This window comes from Doryrhamphus excisus, chromosome 16, assembly GCF_030265055.1.
Source record: "Doryrhamphus excisus isolate RoL2022-K1 chromosome 16, RoL_Dexc_1.0, whole genome shotgun sequence".
NCBI lineage: Eukaryota > Metazoa > Chordata > Actinopteri > Syngnathiformes > Syngnathidae > Doryrhamphus > Doryrhamphus excisus.
Window position 1 is genome coordinate 13,408,927 of NC_080481.1, and position 16,577 is coordinate 13,425,503.

Consider the following 16,577-nt stretch of genomic DNA (forward strand, 5'->3'; position numbering starts at 1 on the left):
CAATCAACAAAATTTCCAGAAGACTTTTAATTTTCTTCACAAGTCAATTAAGTGTATTTACAATATGTAAACAAAGAACGAGAAAGTGAAAATCAAGACATGCTCACTTGAAATAATTACCAGGCAAAATGAACTTATTCTACAGTTTCAGTCGGACCAGAGTTTACATCACCTTTGGAATCACAGTAAAACAGACTTTGCCCAGTACTGACATTCAGGAGTAATTTATTGTCAAATAAATTGTAAACACATTTTGACATGTGATTTTTCTCAAAACATATTATAAAACATATAACAATAAATATTGTTCATGTATCTTATTATAAAAACTTTGTACAGTTAAATGTTTTAGATCTTTTTTAATAAATCACATACCTTTTCACTTAGGCCTACAATGTCTGAAGACAAACCACTATTGACATGAAAAGCATTAGTGAATAAAAGACATTTGAAAAATCCAGAATAGTTCTGATGGCACCATGATACACGAGAATCAATTGTTCATAACTATTTAAACTTTTCTCTCATTGTATGAAGGGCCATAAACAAAAAGTACAGTCTGTTATTTTGAGAGCAGCAATCGTCATCTTAATGTAGCAAATATGATGTGGTTTGATACAATCTAGTTTAAACATGACGTGAGACAAGACTACAGCATGGAAACATACAAACTCACATTTGTTTTTCATAAGACGGAATATTCACTATTCACATGATGAATCCACAAAAAAAACCACACAAAACAATAAAAATGTCCACCAAGCATTTCGGAATGGAAATTATAAAGTGAATTGTCATAAAGCACAGGCAGTGAAGCTAGAAATATGACACGGCAAGGATCACAACAGCCTTGCAATGCATGCCACAATGTCATTATAACAGTTATGTCACAGTAACCCCAGTGCTGTCCTTGCTCTTGTCGATATATGTGGGAGAGTTGCTTTTGTCTGATATGGATGAAGATAACGGTGGTGTCCTGTCCTGTGTTCCTCCTCCTGAAGCTGCTGCTGCTGCTGCTGCTGCTGCTGCTGCTACGGCTTCTGCAGGCAGAGTTTGTGTGGCAGGGGAATGACCTGATGATTTGACTGAAGGGTCTACGTTGGGCTCCACCTCTGGTTCCTGCTGCGAAGCTGTAGCTGGAAAAACAGAAAAAACATCAATTAATATCTGTTTTGGTTTAAGTCCATAAAATATTACTTAATGTTACTAAATTTAAGATGTTTACACATTATGTCAAACAGAATAGCGGGTCTCTGGTGCCTCCTTCAGATCAGAATGGTGGGATACAGTCAGTGTATAAACAAAATGACCTCAGCAACTAAGAATGAATAACAGGAAATGAAAATGATACAGCACAACAAGCTTTTTACCTGACTGTGTGCAGGACTTCATGTGTTCTGGCCAATGGGCTTGCTGGCAAGGGTAATCACAGTAGCTGGTGTTCCAACAGCAATAGAAGATGGCCTCCTTCCTACAGTTGGCGCACCACTGCTTCTTTTTGGTCTCATCCACAGCCTGCTGCTTTTCCACCTCCATTTGCTTTTTCACCTCTGCCACCAGCCTCTCTCTCTCCTGCTCCAGACTCTGCCTCATTTCTGCCATAGTCAGCTCTACATGACATAACAGGGGAATGAAGGGTGAACTCCTAAGCCTGGATTTCTTTTGTTTTGGGTATGGGGAACATACCAAGGTTATGCTTCATCTCGGACAACTCTTGTTGATGCAGCCACTGAAGTTTCTCAATCTCTATTCTCAGCCTTCGAATCTTTGGAAAGACAAAAATGTGTTACAGCAACTCATGTAAGGTATTGTCAAAGGCATTTACCTCCGCAATTGTATTTCCCGACGTGCTTTTGGATAGGTCATTGTAGATTTCAGTCATTGTCCCTTTTATCGTGTCCATAATCTGAGAATGTTAGTCAAAAAAAAAACATGTCAATGTTTTCTATTTTAAGATACAATACAAACATATAATGTTATTTGATACGTACTTTGTTTGTATATTTGGCTATGTCTGCAGCTACATCTGCAGAAGCAGTAGGGATGGGGAAGTCTCCCGACATGAAGGAAGAAGAGCTACTTGACGCTGAAGTACTCTGAGGTGAGTCTTTTTGTTGGACTAGCAGGGGATTAGATTGAAACACAATTTAGATATATTGAAAATGATATATAAATATGAATTCATGTTCTGATGTAAACACCTTTGGCTGCTTGTCTGGTCTGGTAGCGGGTACTTGAGGAAGAATTCGTCTGAAGTTGAGCCTGTGTCTGCGGCTGCACCTGGCCTTGTGACTGCACAGCCGACTGCTCGGCGTGTTGCTGCTTCTGTACATGACACTTCTGAGAGGAGTTCTGCAATTTAGTGGGATTCCAAACAACTGCTCGCTGCACGGCCTGGGCGGTTTCTTTCGGCAATAAAGGCCGTTGTTTCTTGATTGCCGGAGGTACCGGCGAGGTTGACGCAACTGAGGTGGAAGGAGCGCTGGAAGTACTGCCGGTAACCGAACCAGCACTGGGCTGGCTATTTGCAGCGAGTGAATTATTGTTGACAGCGGCTGAAGAAGGCTGCAAGCTGTCTTTTAAGGTGGAAGCGGCAAGAGGAGCTGCTGCAGCAGAATTGGGTAACTTACCTGTAAAGTAGAAAACATTATACAGTATACTGTCACATACGAATCAAAGAATAATCAAATATATCTTACTGTCCAATTTGGCTGCACTGGACTCTTTGGGGGTTTTGGCAGAAGAGGCTCCCACGTCTTTTCTTGACCTCTTAGAGTCACGGCCTCCTTCATCCCCGAGGTCAATCACCAGCTCTCTTTCAGAATCAGAGTCTTGCTCTGTGACTGATGCGGCAGCAGGTACTCTGCCCTCCTCTGGGGTCTTGGACTTGTCAGTAACGGACTGAGAATCGGTCACTTTAGACTTCTCTTTGACGGCTTCTTCTGGTGCGTTACCGTCCTGCTTGTCTTTAGTATGGGATTCAGGGGTAGATTTGTCCCCCGTCACTGCAACTGCCTCTTTAGTCTCGGCTTCTGCTGCGCTTGCTCTCGGCCTCTTTCGGTCCGCTTTAACCTTATCATCCTTGCTGGAGCTATTTGGCTTGTGTTCCTCATCACTGATATACTCGCTGTCACTCGAGTCAGATTTATCAGAGTCCTCTGTGTCACTATGGTCCACACCTTTATACACATCTTCGGAAATCTCATCTATTCCTGCAGGAGGAAAAAAGGATACATGTTACAAAGAAATAGTCCTTGAACCATACTAATTCATTCATTCATTCATTCATTCATTCATTCATTCATTCATTCATTTTCTACCGCTTTTTCCTCATGAGGGTCGCAGGGGTTGCTGGAGCCTATCCCAGCTGTCTTGGGGCGAGAGGCGGGGTACAACCTGGACTGGTCGCCAGCCAATCACAGGGCACATATAGACAAACAACCATTCACACTCACATTCATTCCTATTGACAATTTGGAGTCGCTAATTAACCTAGCATGCACAGGGAGAACATGCAAACTCCACACAGATATGGCCGAGGGTGGAATTTAACCCTGGTCTCCTAGCTGTGAGGTCTGCGCTCTAACCACTCGAACACCATTCCGCTCCTTGAACCATACCGTCAAATAAAAAACATGGATCAAGCAGCTCTCCAAAATAATTCAATGACTCACCAGCTACCATTCGTCAATAAGCCAATATCTATTTAAGGGACACTAAAGAAGTCCAGTGAATGTACACAGTAAACACTAAAAACAACAATGGTAATAAGCAGTAGTACAAGCACTACATACAGCTCAGAAGTCTCATTTATACAAAAATAAAAATGTGTGGGATTCCGACAAAATCTTTGTGCAAAATATTCAGCATGAATGTACGCCTGCTTGCCTGCAATCTTCCTATTAAGAATAACAATGCACCTGTAAGTGTTCACCACAGGAATCCGCCTCATATCCCCACTTTCATCCACAAATGGTAAATGCTGAGCACTTTATGAAAGAAAATGCCAATCAATGGCAGTTCACCTGGAATCATACAGAGAATCTCAAAGAAGTCAGCTTTCTGTGCGGGTTATCGTGTGTAGCTGGTCTATAGGAGTCCACCACTCAATACAAAGCGCCAAAAATGACAATAACGTGGACGCTAATGTGTGCAATTCTTCGTGGGGACTTCATATATCGCACCGCAGGCTGGTAAAAATGTGGGCAAGTGACAAGTGCATGGCCCTGTTTTGTGGGCTTGCAACCTTTAGATGACAAACCTGAACAGTAACATTATCGCAAACACGACGGGTGTCCTGACTAGTCACCACTAAAGTAGGTCATCCAGTGACGCCATTGTATCGGTGTACCGTTCAAATGACTATCAAGGGGTGATTGTTACACACAACTACTGCATAATGTCGTTTTTTTTCAAAATTAAAATCTACACCATCCAAGCATAATTAATTATAATTACCAAGCTGAGCCTTGCAGCTTTCAATGGTCTTGTCCAGGCTCCTGATTGGTCTCTTTGGGGTTGGGAGGCTGGCGGACGCCACCTGTTGCTGCTGTTGCTGCTGTACAGTCTCACTCAGCTCTTTCAGGTCCATCTCAGCTTTTACTCGATCTGAACGAAAAAAAAAAAAAAAGTTAATACAGTAAACCTCGGATATATCGGATTCAATTGTTCCCACTGGTTTTGTCCGATATAAGCGAAATCCGTTATATGCGTATACCGGAAAATGTCCGTTTTACGCATATATCGGATTTATATCCGGTATATGCGTAAATCGGATTTTATCCGTTATAAAAAGGCACTTCCTTGACTATGTTTCCAATGTACCTGGACGCGCAGGCAACGCTGCAAACGCTGCAAATGACGTCGTATAGCGGCCTGTCACGATTCGGCGAATCGGAGCGCCACGATGCGGCCATCTGATATATGCGAGGGAAATTTAATGGAAATGCATTGGAACGGGACTGGAGATTTTGTCCGAAATAGGCGAAATCCGTTATAAAAAATCCGATATATGTAATGAATTTTTATTGGAAATGCATTAAAGAAAAATTGGTTCTTTTTTATCTGTCCGTTGTGAGCGAATTTCCGATATATCCGAGTCCGATATATCCGAGGTTTACTGCATCTAAATTTGCGACATAGTGATTACGGTACATGTTTATAGTGCTGACCCAGGTTTAGATTGAGAATCCCTCCTGTGGATGCTGGCCTCTCCTGCTTGGGTACCACTCCAGGGTTGAGTGGCTTTGGGCTGCCTGTCAAGCTGCCCGCTGGACCAACCTTCCCTGAGACAGGAGATGCTGTAAATTACAACCAAGTGTATGTTTATACATTCCGAATTTATTTATGTATTTGTTTAAAATATGAATTATGGCGCCAAAGAGGATGTGACTTGCCAGTATAATCCATCGATTCCTCTCCAGTGCTGTAGTGGAAGGCCAAATTCCGACTGGCTTTTTCCATATCCTGCTCTCCATCGGACCCCGTGTGAACCGAAGAATTAGTGCTCATCGGGGAACGAGGGATGTCTGTCATAGACACCCTTCGACACATACTACTAGGTGTTGAACTCTTGCCAAGAACCATCTTTGGAGATGCAGTTACATCAAAGTTAAAGCGAAGTTTATCAGGTTTCTCTGTTTTCACAGTGCCAGCACTCGGATTGGCAGGGTCCAACAGCATTTGAAGCTGGTTGTTGGGTGTGAAGGGAGTCCGGAATGGTGCATAGTTGAAAACTCCGAATTTCTTCCGAACATTTTCCACATAGACCTCCATTTCTTGCATGGCACTGTTGAAAATGCTTTTTGTCTTTTTCACAGAGAAAGGGATCTCTTTGGACATGAGGTAGCAGTTGTTGATGGGAACCCATGCTCTATAAAAAAAAAGTGAAGCACAAATAATATGAATCTACCAGCTCAAATCTAATCACTCTAATAATCTTAGTCATCTAGCTTACCTGTCATGTTGTCCGAAGAACCGTGCGTCTACCTGCCCGTCCTTTTCACGAAGTGCTTTTGCAGGCCAGAAGGGGAAGCCTTTCAGTTTCGCCCACACCAGTGTGTGAGGCTGACTCTATTTGGTGACAGAAAAAAAACAAAATTAAAAAAAAAAAAGAAAAAAGTACCCTATTATTGTGCTCAAAATTATGCAAATAACGTACACATGGCTCACAGAACCAATTGTCCCTTTTTTGGCAGGCCGACAGGTAGCACTCTGGACATACTTCTATCTCGTTCATCTAAAAAAAGTAAAAAGGACAATAAAACCCAAACATTACTACAGTAAACCTCGAATATATCGGACTCGGATATATCGGAAATTCGCTCACAACGGACAGATAAAAAAGAACCGATTTTTCTGTAATGCATTTCCAATAAAAATTCATTGCATATATCGGATTTTTTATAACGGATTTCGCCTATTTCGGACAAAATCTCCAGTCCCGTTCCAATGCATTTCCATTAAATTTCCCTCGCATATATCGGATGGCCGCATCGTTATGCTAATCTTGTTGATGTCACTGGCTATTGTCTTTCTCCTGGCTCCAGATTTAGGACAAATATAAAAGTGAGTGACGTCAATAATACTAGCACAGCAGTGAATGAGATCTTAACCTCACTATTGGAAATAACGTAGGCCTGGCGGGCGTAACAGGGCCTAGCTTAATTAACAATTTGTTATGCTCAGAGTCCAATAAAGTTCAATTCTCATTACCTTACGTCTCTTTTCATTGCCCAGTCCAGGTACATTGGAAACATAGTCAAGGAAGTGCCTTTTTATAACGGATAAAATCCGATTTACGCATATACCGGATATAAATCCGATATATGCGTAAAACGGACATTTTCCGGTATACGCATATAACGGATTTCGCTTATATCGGACAAAACCAGTGGGAACAATTGAATCCGATATATCCGAGGTTTACTGTAGTTAACAACAAGCAATAATGAATTGTGTATATCGGTAATAATATGTAAATAAAGCATATTTACCTCATGCTCACATATCTTGACAATGACTTTTGCAGTCGCTGTTAATTTGTGATTACCTGTAATCAGTTCATAAAAACAAGTACTGATTTTCGGATCCTAATTGACACACAAGACTAATTGTTTAGACGTGTCAGTGGTCTACCTCCATTATAGATGATGCAGTTATGCAAGATCCACTTCATATCAGCCAGAAAGGCTTCAGTGCAGCCATACATTTTCTTTTTGATATTCTGTTGACAAAAGCGTGAAATTTCATAAACATGTTGAAAACTTTTTATGTGAAAATCAACCAACCTTCTCTAAAGTGGACAAGTCCATCGGGTGAAAAATGTACTCGGCATAGTCAGGGTGCTGTTCCAAGGACACAGGCTTCTGAAAAGGCTCTGTCTGCTCGGTTTGAAGGAGAAATAACACGGATGCATCAGACAAGATTTTGAATGCGTTATTTCATTTCACTAGAGTTATAATAACATTTTGACAGTATGACTTACCCCAGGCTGTTTAATCTTTTGGAGTGCAAATTTGAGCAAGTAAGAGAGATGGTCTATATTCAGCATTGTCATTGCTTTGCTCTGTGTTTCAATGCATTCAGCAACTGTTATTTTCTGCAACGACAGCAAAAATGTTATTAATGATTGACAATTAACAAACAAGGATGACCACAAATCATTTTTAATAATCTACAATTTGGTTCCTAGTGTCCAAAACGAGGGGCGTTGTTTTTAAAAGCTACTGTAAGAAAACAAAACTGTTGTGTAAGTAATAGACTAATGAATTTATACACAATTTGTGACAATTACCAGCATAATTATTTCCCTTGGCTTTAAATTAGAGATTCAGCAAACAAATACTTGTAGGATATTGATCAGATAATGGAACTGGGATATAAACCTCTTCCTTTCAGTTCCAACAGTTAGCTGATCTCATTTGTGTACACCCACACATGGACACATGTATTCACTGAGATACCTCACACTCTGGACAGAACCAGTCGCCCTCAGGCTCAGCTGGTAGTTTGAGACACTTGGCGTGGTACACCCTGGGGCAGAGCTCACAGCAGAGCACCTGGCCCTCGCGGTGGCACAGCCAGCAGTAGAAATCATTCCTCCCGTCCTGCGGTACAACATCAACAGGGTCTGTGGTGAGTGCTGGCTGCTTCATATAGTAAAAGGGACCATGTCTTAGCTCTGACTGAAATGCAGGCAAGAGAAAAAAAGGGGGCAGGTTTCAAAAAACACGCAGGAACACAAAAAAAGGTGCAGTGCAACAAAAACAAGGCAGGAATACAGTGGGGTAAGCCTGGTAAGCAAGGACAGAAAAATAAACTCTCAAGCAACTAATCTCAATATCAGATCATGTGACAATTGCAACTGTGACAGACAACTGGTTCAGCCGGTTTTAGGTTTGAGCCCAGTCAGTATGACTGTTGATCTTTTGACACTAGTAAATGGCTTTTTTTGGTTTAGTGACGCCATAAATTATGACTTACGACCCCTTGTGCTACATTGCAGTTGACCGAAAGGCCTAACTCGTCTGGGTTGGTCATAGATAGTCAAAAATATGCTGGATCGATCAGCCAGCAATCAGTATCAGCTGATTTCCATGAAAAATCAAGTGATCGGGATATGCCAACAAATACAAAGAATACAGTAAACCTCGGATATATTGGATTTAATTGTTCCCACTGGTTTTGTCCGATATAAGCGAAATCCGTTATATGCGTATACCGGAAAATGTCCGTTTTACGCATATATCGGATTTATATCCGGTATATGCGTAAATTGGATTTTATCCGTTATAAGAACGCACTTCCTTGACTATGTTTCCAAAGTACCTGGACGCGCAGGCAACGCTGCAAACGCTGCAAATGACGTCGCATAGCGGCCTGTCACGATTCGGCGAATCGGAGCGCCACGATGCGGCCATCCGATATATGCGAGGGAAATTTAATGAAAATGCATTGGAACGGGACTGGAGATTTTGTCCGAAATAGGCGAAATCCGTTATAAAAAATCCGATATATGTAATGAATTTTTATTGGAAATGCATTACAGAAAAATCGGTTCTTTTTTATCTGTCCGTTGTGAGCGAATTTCCGATATATCCGAGTCCGATATATCCAAGGTTTACTGTACTATCTTGTGGTAGCGCGTTAAAAAGCTTCAATTTAAAACAGCATTTAGAAATGCAAATACTTGACAGTATATAGAGTTTTTTTTTCAGTCAAACGATAATTTTACTAGTAAGTACCTATTTTTGGGCTGACTTTTCCCCTTTGTACAGTACCCCTGGCCAACAGCATAAATTGCAAAGTTGATGCAAAGTTGACCAGTTGATGCCTAATACTTCTTAAAATGAGTGTGTATAATAAATACTGCGGTGACGTGTGACTATAAAACTAAGGAAACTGCCAAACTTGATGTCACATGTCAAAAAATTTTTAGACACACAAACTGGAGATGCAAAATGGACTGTATATTATTTATAGAAAACCACTTTGCATTGACCGTGCTATCACCATACACACAATACATTGTGTCCAGGTTTAACGTCTCTGTATAATGATTTATAAAACCAGCAGGCACTAATGTGTGTAAAATGGGTGTTAGATCAAAAATAGAATACATGGAATTTGATGGTATTATTATTAACTTTGAATGCATACTGTATACTGACATACTGTACTAGTATTTAGCATTCTACCTGAGGACCTGCCGGGTCACAAGACTTGGGGTCCCCTTACCTGGTCCTTGTTGTTAGAGTTCATGGCCCCGGGCTTCTTCTTTTTCTTGAGTGGGCTCGGGGAGGCCTCTGACGGAGAGTGTCCATTGGAGGAGTGGGTGGGACTGGACACCCTCCTCTTCTGCGGTGCCAGGGAGCGTTCTGCTGACCCTGATGGATCCGGGGCTAGATGCAGAGATGCAAAGAAATCATCATAAAACAATTCATTCATTACAATTGAACTTAACAACTGTATACTTCTTCTAACATTGGATGAGGATATACACAATCAAGATAGCATTCAAAACAACTTTACTGCATTGTTGTGTATAATAAAACATTAGCATTAACACACATGTATGGCAATTTTACATATATTGTTTGAGTGTGCCATCTTAACCTTGATTTTATGTAGACAGCTGAATCAATACCTTTAGATCGTACAGATGCATCCATCCCTTCAACCACATCCGACTCCGTCTTTATCTCCTCCTCAGCCAGACTAAAGAGCACCAAGCAAGCACAGCCGGAGACACATAAAGAGATACAAACACAAAGTCAGAAAGGGTGCTCAAAAAACGGTGGCATTAACAGCAAACCACGAAAGACCAGCTTTCCATTCTTATTATTTTTATTTCGATTTGAAAAGCTTCTGAGACCATGTGCACCAAGTTGTAATCCTTTCCATATCACCAGTAACAAACCAGACAGAATTTGTTCTTGGTGTGGAAAGAGAATGGCAACAGTCTCCATGACAACGGCGAAGCACAAGTCCACATATAGAATGCAAAGCATGGACTATTAGACAGCTCTTCCCTGTGCCTCCGTCCTCCAGAATACATAACAGTAGACAGCATTTTGTGCAAATGATCATCTGTAAATACATCTGACCCTACGTTTGTGGCTTGAATATTCATCAAACCCATTTTTAGAAGACACACAAATGACCTTGATATTACTGGAACATTATAGAGTCTAACTTGGAGTGACCGTGTCCATCACACACATCTATTGTCCTACAGATGAAAACCTACCCAAAAGACCCTTGATGAGTTAATAAGATAGCTCTAGTTATCTGGTTACTACTCAGCACAATGACTTTACATACAGGCTAGAATCCAAAGGCCGAGATAAGCTTTTTGATACTTCGATCTGTAAAAAAAAAGGAATGTTCCTCCTCCACCCTAAAAAAAAAAAAAAATACACATTCCACACCAACGTGATCAAATGTTTCACTTGGCTCAGTCAGTGGCTTTCATGTGTCTGAACTGCCAATCTAGATTGTAAAAAGGATTCTATCATGCATTAAATCCACACTATTTAAACACTAAGTCACACTTCATGACAAAGCCTGGAGATGTTTATCTGGCCATCACGGTAACTAACAATCATGGACAAATGTCCTTTCATGTTAGATGTTCTCAGTCTTGCATGATAAAATTGCATTGTCTCAAACAGGACAGACAAGGGTTAAGAAGTTGCTTTAAAAGCCTGGTATATGGGGATCTGGTTTCAGCCCGCCAACAGTCTCATACACACACACACACACACACCCCAACCCCTCCGGGGCCTTCCCCTTCCGGACTGTGTGAACAAACGAGGCCCACATGAAAAATCTGAAAATGTTAGCCAAGTCTTCTGCTACATACACCAAAGCCTTGAAAAAAAAAGGGGGGGCGCGTATGCCATCGCCTGGCAATTCAGAGCAGCTGAAGAAAAGGGTCCCTATACATTCCTGACACAAACCAGGAAGACAGAGGATGTGTGGGTTATCCAAAAGAGCATTGTCAGGTCAGGAGCTATGATCCCATCTCATGTGCAGGCGAATAAATCCTCCAGCTGATACTGGCATAAAATTCCACACAGATGCACGTTGGAAAAGACACTGACAGAATTCCTCAGTGCAAAGTCATACCTGATGGATAAAACGGAAACAACCCTGACTCAGAGCCTTTATATTCCACTCCTGTGAGAGACGAGCAGGGTTTTTCTCGTCACAGAAAATGGAGGCCACAGCTTGCTCCCCCCCTCCCCCCTCTCCCCCATCCCCCACTCCTAGGCTCACACTCAGACACTGGCACATCCGTGCAGGAGGACTTGTGTCGAGATTGAAATATAAATATACGACAGGATCACACATGGAAGCACATACATAAAAGAATATCCCAGAAAATGACGAGACTTATTTAAAAAAAAAAAACAATTCTTCCTCCTTTTTTTCTTGCTTGTGAATTCTGCAGACTTGCAGTAATTACATTTAAGGCCCGCGAACAGACTCCTAAAACACAACACACTTTTGTTAAAGTCAGAGAAGCATAATATGGAAGAAGTGCCACGTCAAAAAAAAAAAAATAGCACAACAGCCTGGAAGGGCACACATGGGATTTCTATCATGACCTGAAAACATCCAAGCACCCTGCAACACAGAACCCCAGGGAGATTATTAAGGCTGCATAACGAAACCTCCTGAAACAAAATGTCTCCTGCTTTCTCGTGACTCACAAAGACATGCAGACAAAAGAATATGACCATTGTAAAATGGACACATTTAACAGTTGAATCTATCTGACTTTAATGAATAAAATAAGCATTGTAGCGTCAAAACAATACCTCATTAGCAAAGCAGGCAGCTAGTATTTGTTGAATATTTTATATATATATTAAAAAAAAGAATCGACCTGAGTTTTATATAAATGCTGAATCAAAAATGGCTGTGGAATTTTCCAGAAGGCCCCTTCTCGCTGCTGCTCTCTCACTGATTGCCAATCTTTAACCTCGGCTCCAGCTGCAATTGGCTGGAGGGCCAACAGAGTGGAACATTATTGGTTGAGTTATGCCACATGGATCAGAGTCTGCCGGCTCCCTTCGTTCTCTTCAAAAGCATTTTTTTTTTTTTTTTTTTTGCTGCAATGCAGAGATTTTCCCCTTTTTTTGCATTCATTCACTTTCAGTGTAACTTGCCCTACTTCATTATGACAATTTAAATCAAAGGGAATTTTAAATGTCCTTTGGGGAGAGGATCTGTGGATGACATGCATTCTCAGTGGGTTGTGGTATACTCCTGCAAGTGGAAATTAGGACTCAAAGGATTTGTGGCCAACACGACGACGCTACGTTTTAAATCAATCCAACATTGTCATGTGGTACCTCCCACCTATTTATTATTGGAGATTATAGTTTGCTTTGTGTGCCTGAATTGCAAGGAACAATCAACAGTGTTGATCTGATTAAATAAATAATCACTTATTTGCCTCTCACAGCTCAGCTAATGTCACTTTGTTTTCATTCATCCACTCAGTCACTCTTTCTATTAAAAACAATAAAATAAATTGCAATAAAGCAAACAGACCAACAAGATATTTCCCAGAAAAATCCATCTGCAGTGACATTAAATAGGTTTGAGACATTTTAGCTATTATTATGTGATCTGCACAAGGACTAAAACCTCAAGCGAGGAGAGAGCACTGTGAGCACAAAATGGCCACTGTGTGACGATAAGAGAGCGAGGCGGAAGCGGTTTCACAATACTGCAGTGTATTGTGGCGTTGCCTTGGAATGCAAACTCAGGGGCCTGCGACTGTAAATGAAGGACACCTCTTTCTTATTTTTGAAGATGACAATTGAATCTGTGGCAGAATTCCACCGGTCACCAAAGATATGCTGTGTGAGGAAATCATTTGACAGAAACATAGCGAGGAACTTCATGCCGGGATACGTGGTGCATGCAAAGATACATATAATTGTGTTATATGCTTCCTATTGTTCTTCATTCACTGTAAGCACTTCTGCTCCCTGTGTGTGTCTATTCCCTGGCCTGGCGTTACTCACAGGAAAACAACACAGAGCCAATCTACTTACAAAAGGGTACACAATAACTCCCTTCCCTCCTCCTTCCTCCATGGCCCATCCCCCATTCTTTTTCTGCCAGGCTACTATACAAGGAAAGGAGCTGTGGATGCCATTTTTTAAATCTAACACTTCTTTGCATTATAAAAAAAGGAAAAGGATTTGCCATGGTCCACTTTGCCTTCTGTATGGCAGCCTGCTTGTCAGGGGCACCCATGTGACCCTGAGACACAGATAGAGAGCAAGGGTGAGAGTCGTTACCCAACCCCCCACCCTCAGCCCGGGGAAGCGCAGAGAGGCCTGGCGAGGCCTCCAATCCGCCCCAGCTCCTCCTCCTCCGCCTCCTCCTCCTGCCTGCACACTAAACTGATTTCAATGTGTGCACGTTCGTCGTGAAACCAAAAGTCACCACAACATCAAGAAGGAAGCCATGCTGTTATGAGAGAGTTGAGATAGAATATAAAAGACAGAGCTTACCTCTGTGGATGCATGGCTGCCTGACACACTGTTATGTCAACACTTATAAAACATGGAGGACACTGTCAGCCCTCAGCCGGGGGAAGGCTCCGCTCTTCAGGCAAGGCGATCAGGCCCCGGTGTTGTTAGCAAGATCCTGACTGGTCGCCGTCCACGCAGGCAAGATGCAACGCGGCACCCGATTGGCCGAAACGTTTCCTGAGTAATTATCTTTGTTCAGAGCAGGCAGGGGCAGCACTGTGAGTGTCAGAGACAGAGGAAGGAAAATAAGCAGAGAAGCTAGGCCTGAAAAACACCATATAACATGCATAATGTGGACGTGTTTAAACATACAAACCACAAGTAACAGTATTTTGAAGCCCCCGTGAGTGGAATCTGGTGAAAGTAGTCTTTTCTTTTGGCTTAAGAGGACGGAATGCTCGCATGTAGAGGCAGAAGCACGACACCCGTGGCTTCTCTGAAGAAGCCTGAATGTTTTATATGGTGAGGGCCTTTGTTTAAACTCCGCCCTCCCTTCTGGCCGTTGCAGTGAAATGACAGGCTGGAGCTCTACACCTATGACAAAAATACAGTCAGAACATGGTTACAACATGCACATACGTAGTACCATAAACATAGAGCGGTTTCATTAGCTAAGCTACCAAAAATAATACAAGGAAGACATAGCCACACAAACCTTGATGACGATATATAGATACCTGATTTTTTCGACTAAAATACACAGGTAAGCACGACAACTCCAAAAAATGCACATGCTTAAAATGTGCATAATCTTCTTCTGTTGCTTGGCTGCCACTGGTTCACTGTTGGGGACTTCATAACCACAAATAATCTATTTTTATACCCCTGGGAGCCCAAGTGAAATCACACAAATGCCATTTTCTTCAGTTCTACATGACAAAGAATTATTTGAGGAAAAAGAACAGATTGACCAAATATAATTTTGCATTAGAAAATGGATGGATGAATGGCAATATATGGGTCAATTGGGAGGTAAATTACATTTATCAATTATCATTTCTGAATAAGGTTATACCATTAAATCGGTTATTTAATTCCCAGACATAAAATGGAGCAAATAATAAGTGTGACCATCAACCTTTGTCTTACCCTGACAACGGTACAAAAGATGCTGACAACAATACAACATGTATGCATAAAGCATCTATAAAACGTGACAACAATGTTTTTCATGTGAAATGCTAGAAAATAAAAAAACAACTCGCCCAACGTGGGGCTCGAACCCACGACCCTGAGATTAAGAGTCTCATGCTCTACCGACTGAGCTAGCCGGGCTGTTAGAATGAGGGCTCTGGGGACCATTGTAATCTTAACCCCGGTAAATGAGAAGACCAATATATCTGATCAACCAAACTAAATATTTACCATCAAATGTACACACACATTTGTACACACACATGTACACATGTACAAATGACATGGATAGTGTTGTGTAGTTTTTCCTTTAAATCTTTGGAGAATGTGGGTGAAGCTGGTAGAATGCAGCTCAGACATTGGTCAAATCACGTTTATTCACGGTAGCATCAATAAACGTGATTGGCTCGCACAACCAAATTTGAGCTGTACATCCGGGGCCCCAAAACATTGCCAGAAAACTTACACCTACGAACTGTTAAAAGGTGACAAAACATATTTATTTACATCCTCTAGTGTAATATATTTGATGCATCAATATGTAAGATATAAATAACATTATTTTAAATATTCACTTGAGATCCACGTTTCCCCCTTTCACATACTGACCTCTATTGGCCTAAACAAGAAGGGTAATGTTAAACCAGTAAAACAAAATAGTGATTGATTGTTTTGCAATAGCAACATAAGGTCGTCTAGTAGAGTATTTCAAAAGGAAATAACAAAAATGATAGAGTCGTTTAAACTCACCAATTCCCGGCACTGTTACTTGTTACGTTACCTGTTAGCAACACAGTCGCTCCTTTGGCTACCTAGGCCTAACTTGTGTTGAATAGATAACAATAATATTAATGTAACGGACCCAGGCTTATTACAGTAACATATCAAAACACTGTAGTTATTCTACAGGCCACAGCGAGGTGAAAATGCAAAGTTTGAATTCGCTACATCAGGTAACGAGGTCACATGGTTGGACGAATCGAAAGACCTTGAGGCGAGGGATGAGTCCAAATATCAACATTGTCGATACCACGTGATGATTATGCGAGCGAATTTTTTTTTAGTTCTCTCTGTTTATTTTCACAAATATGTGTTCATTGTTATATTTGACATATTGCTGATATTATTTTCGTAGATGCACTACTAACAAAAATAAGCAAAGGTTTAGTGTCAAATTAAGTTCACCTGTAAAGGTTATTGTGAATTGTTAGCCAATCCCTAAAGTCGAATATCCTTAACATATGGGAACAGTACATGTTGATTAAAATGCTTTTGTTTTATTTTGATCACACATGGGCAATATTTAAAAGATTACAGTATGCATTCGTGCCTGTATTTACTTGGTATGTAATCGATATAAAAATGTTTCAGTATCACACACCT

The 16,577-nt window shown here is 41.2% G+C and overlaps 1 protein-coding gene and 1 non-coding gene across 5 annotated transcripts; both read right to left on the reverse strand.

The window, feature by feature from the left end:
• Positions 1–20: 20 nt before the first annotated feature.
• Positions 21–16,192, reverse strand: LOC131104685 (MYND-type zinc finger-containing chromatin reader ZMYND8-like). 4 transcript variants are annotated; one of them, XM_058052159.1, is made up of 22 exons: positions 15,945–16,192; positions 14,373–14,594; positions 14,040–14,276; positions 10,148–10,218; positions 9,739–9,902; positions 7,965–8,108; positions 7,487–7,600; positions 7,290–7,382; positions 7,138–7,225; positions 6,996–7,051; positions 6,161–6,238; positions 5,957–6,072; positions 5,397–5,872; positions 5,172–5,300; positions 4,459–4,608; positions 2,700–3,212; positions 2,202–2,630; positions 1,992–2,119; positions 1,826–1,906; positions 1,687–1,765; positions 1,371–1,610; positions 21–1,136 (listed from the first exon to the last, which is right to left on the reverse strand). In XM_058052159.1, the coding sequence occupies exons 3-22, from the start codon at positions 14,051–14,053 to the stop codon at positions 883–885; spliced, it is 3,417 nt and encodes a 1,138-aa protein (XP_057908142.1). In that variant the 5' UTR covers positions 14,054–14,276; positions 14,373–14,594; positions 15,945–16,192; the 3' UTR covers positions 21–882. The 4 variants fall into 4 exon arrangements, with proteins under 4 accessions (XP_057908142.1, XP_057908140.1, XP_057908139.1 ...); XM_058052157.1 differs by having other exon boundaries at positions 5,172–5,285; positions 7,965–8,186; XM_058052156.1 differs by having other exon boundaries at positions 7,965–8,186; positions 15,945–16,191.
• On the reverse strand, positions 15,263–15,335 carry trnak-cuu (transfer RNA lysine (anticodon CUU)). Its single transcript has one exon. It is a non-coding gene; the product is annotated as a tRNA-Lys (tRNA).
• Positions 16,193–16,577: the final 385 nt, after the last annotated feature.

Excerpts from the sequence above, each read along its gene's own strand:
- LOC131104685 (XM_058052156.1), bottom strand. Across the intron at positions 5,873-5,956 it reads TTCTTCGGACAACATGACAG|AGCATGGGTTCCCATCAACA; the intron begins GTAAGCTAGATG and ends TTTTTTTTATAG. Across the intron at positions 5,301-5,396 it reads GGAATCGATGGATTATACTG|CATCTCCTGTCTCAGGGAAG; the intron begins GCAAGTCACATC and ends TGTAATTTACAG.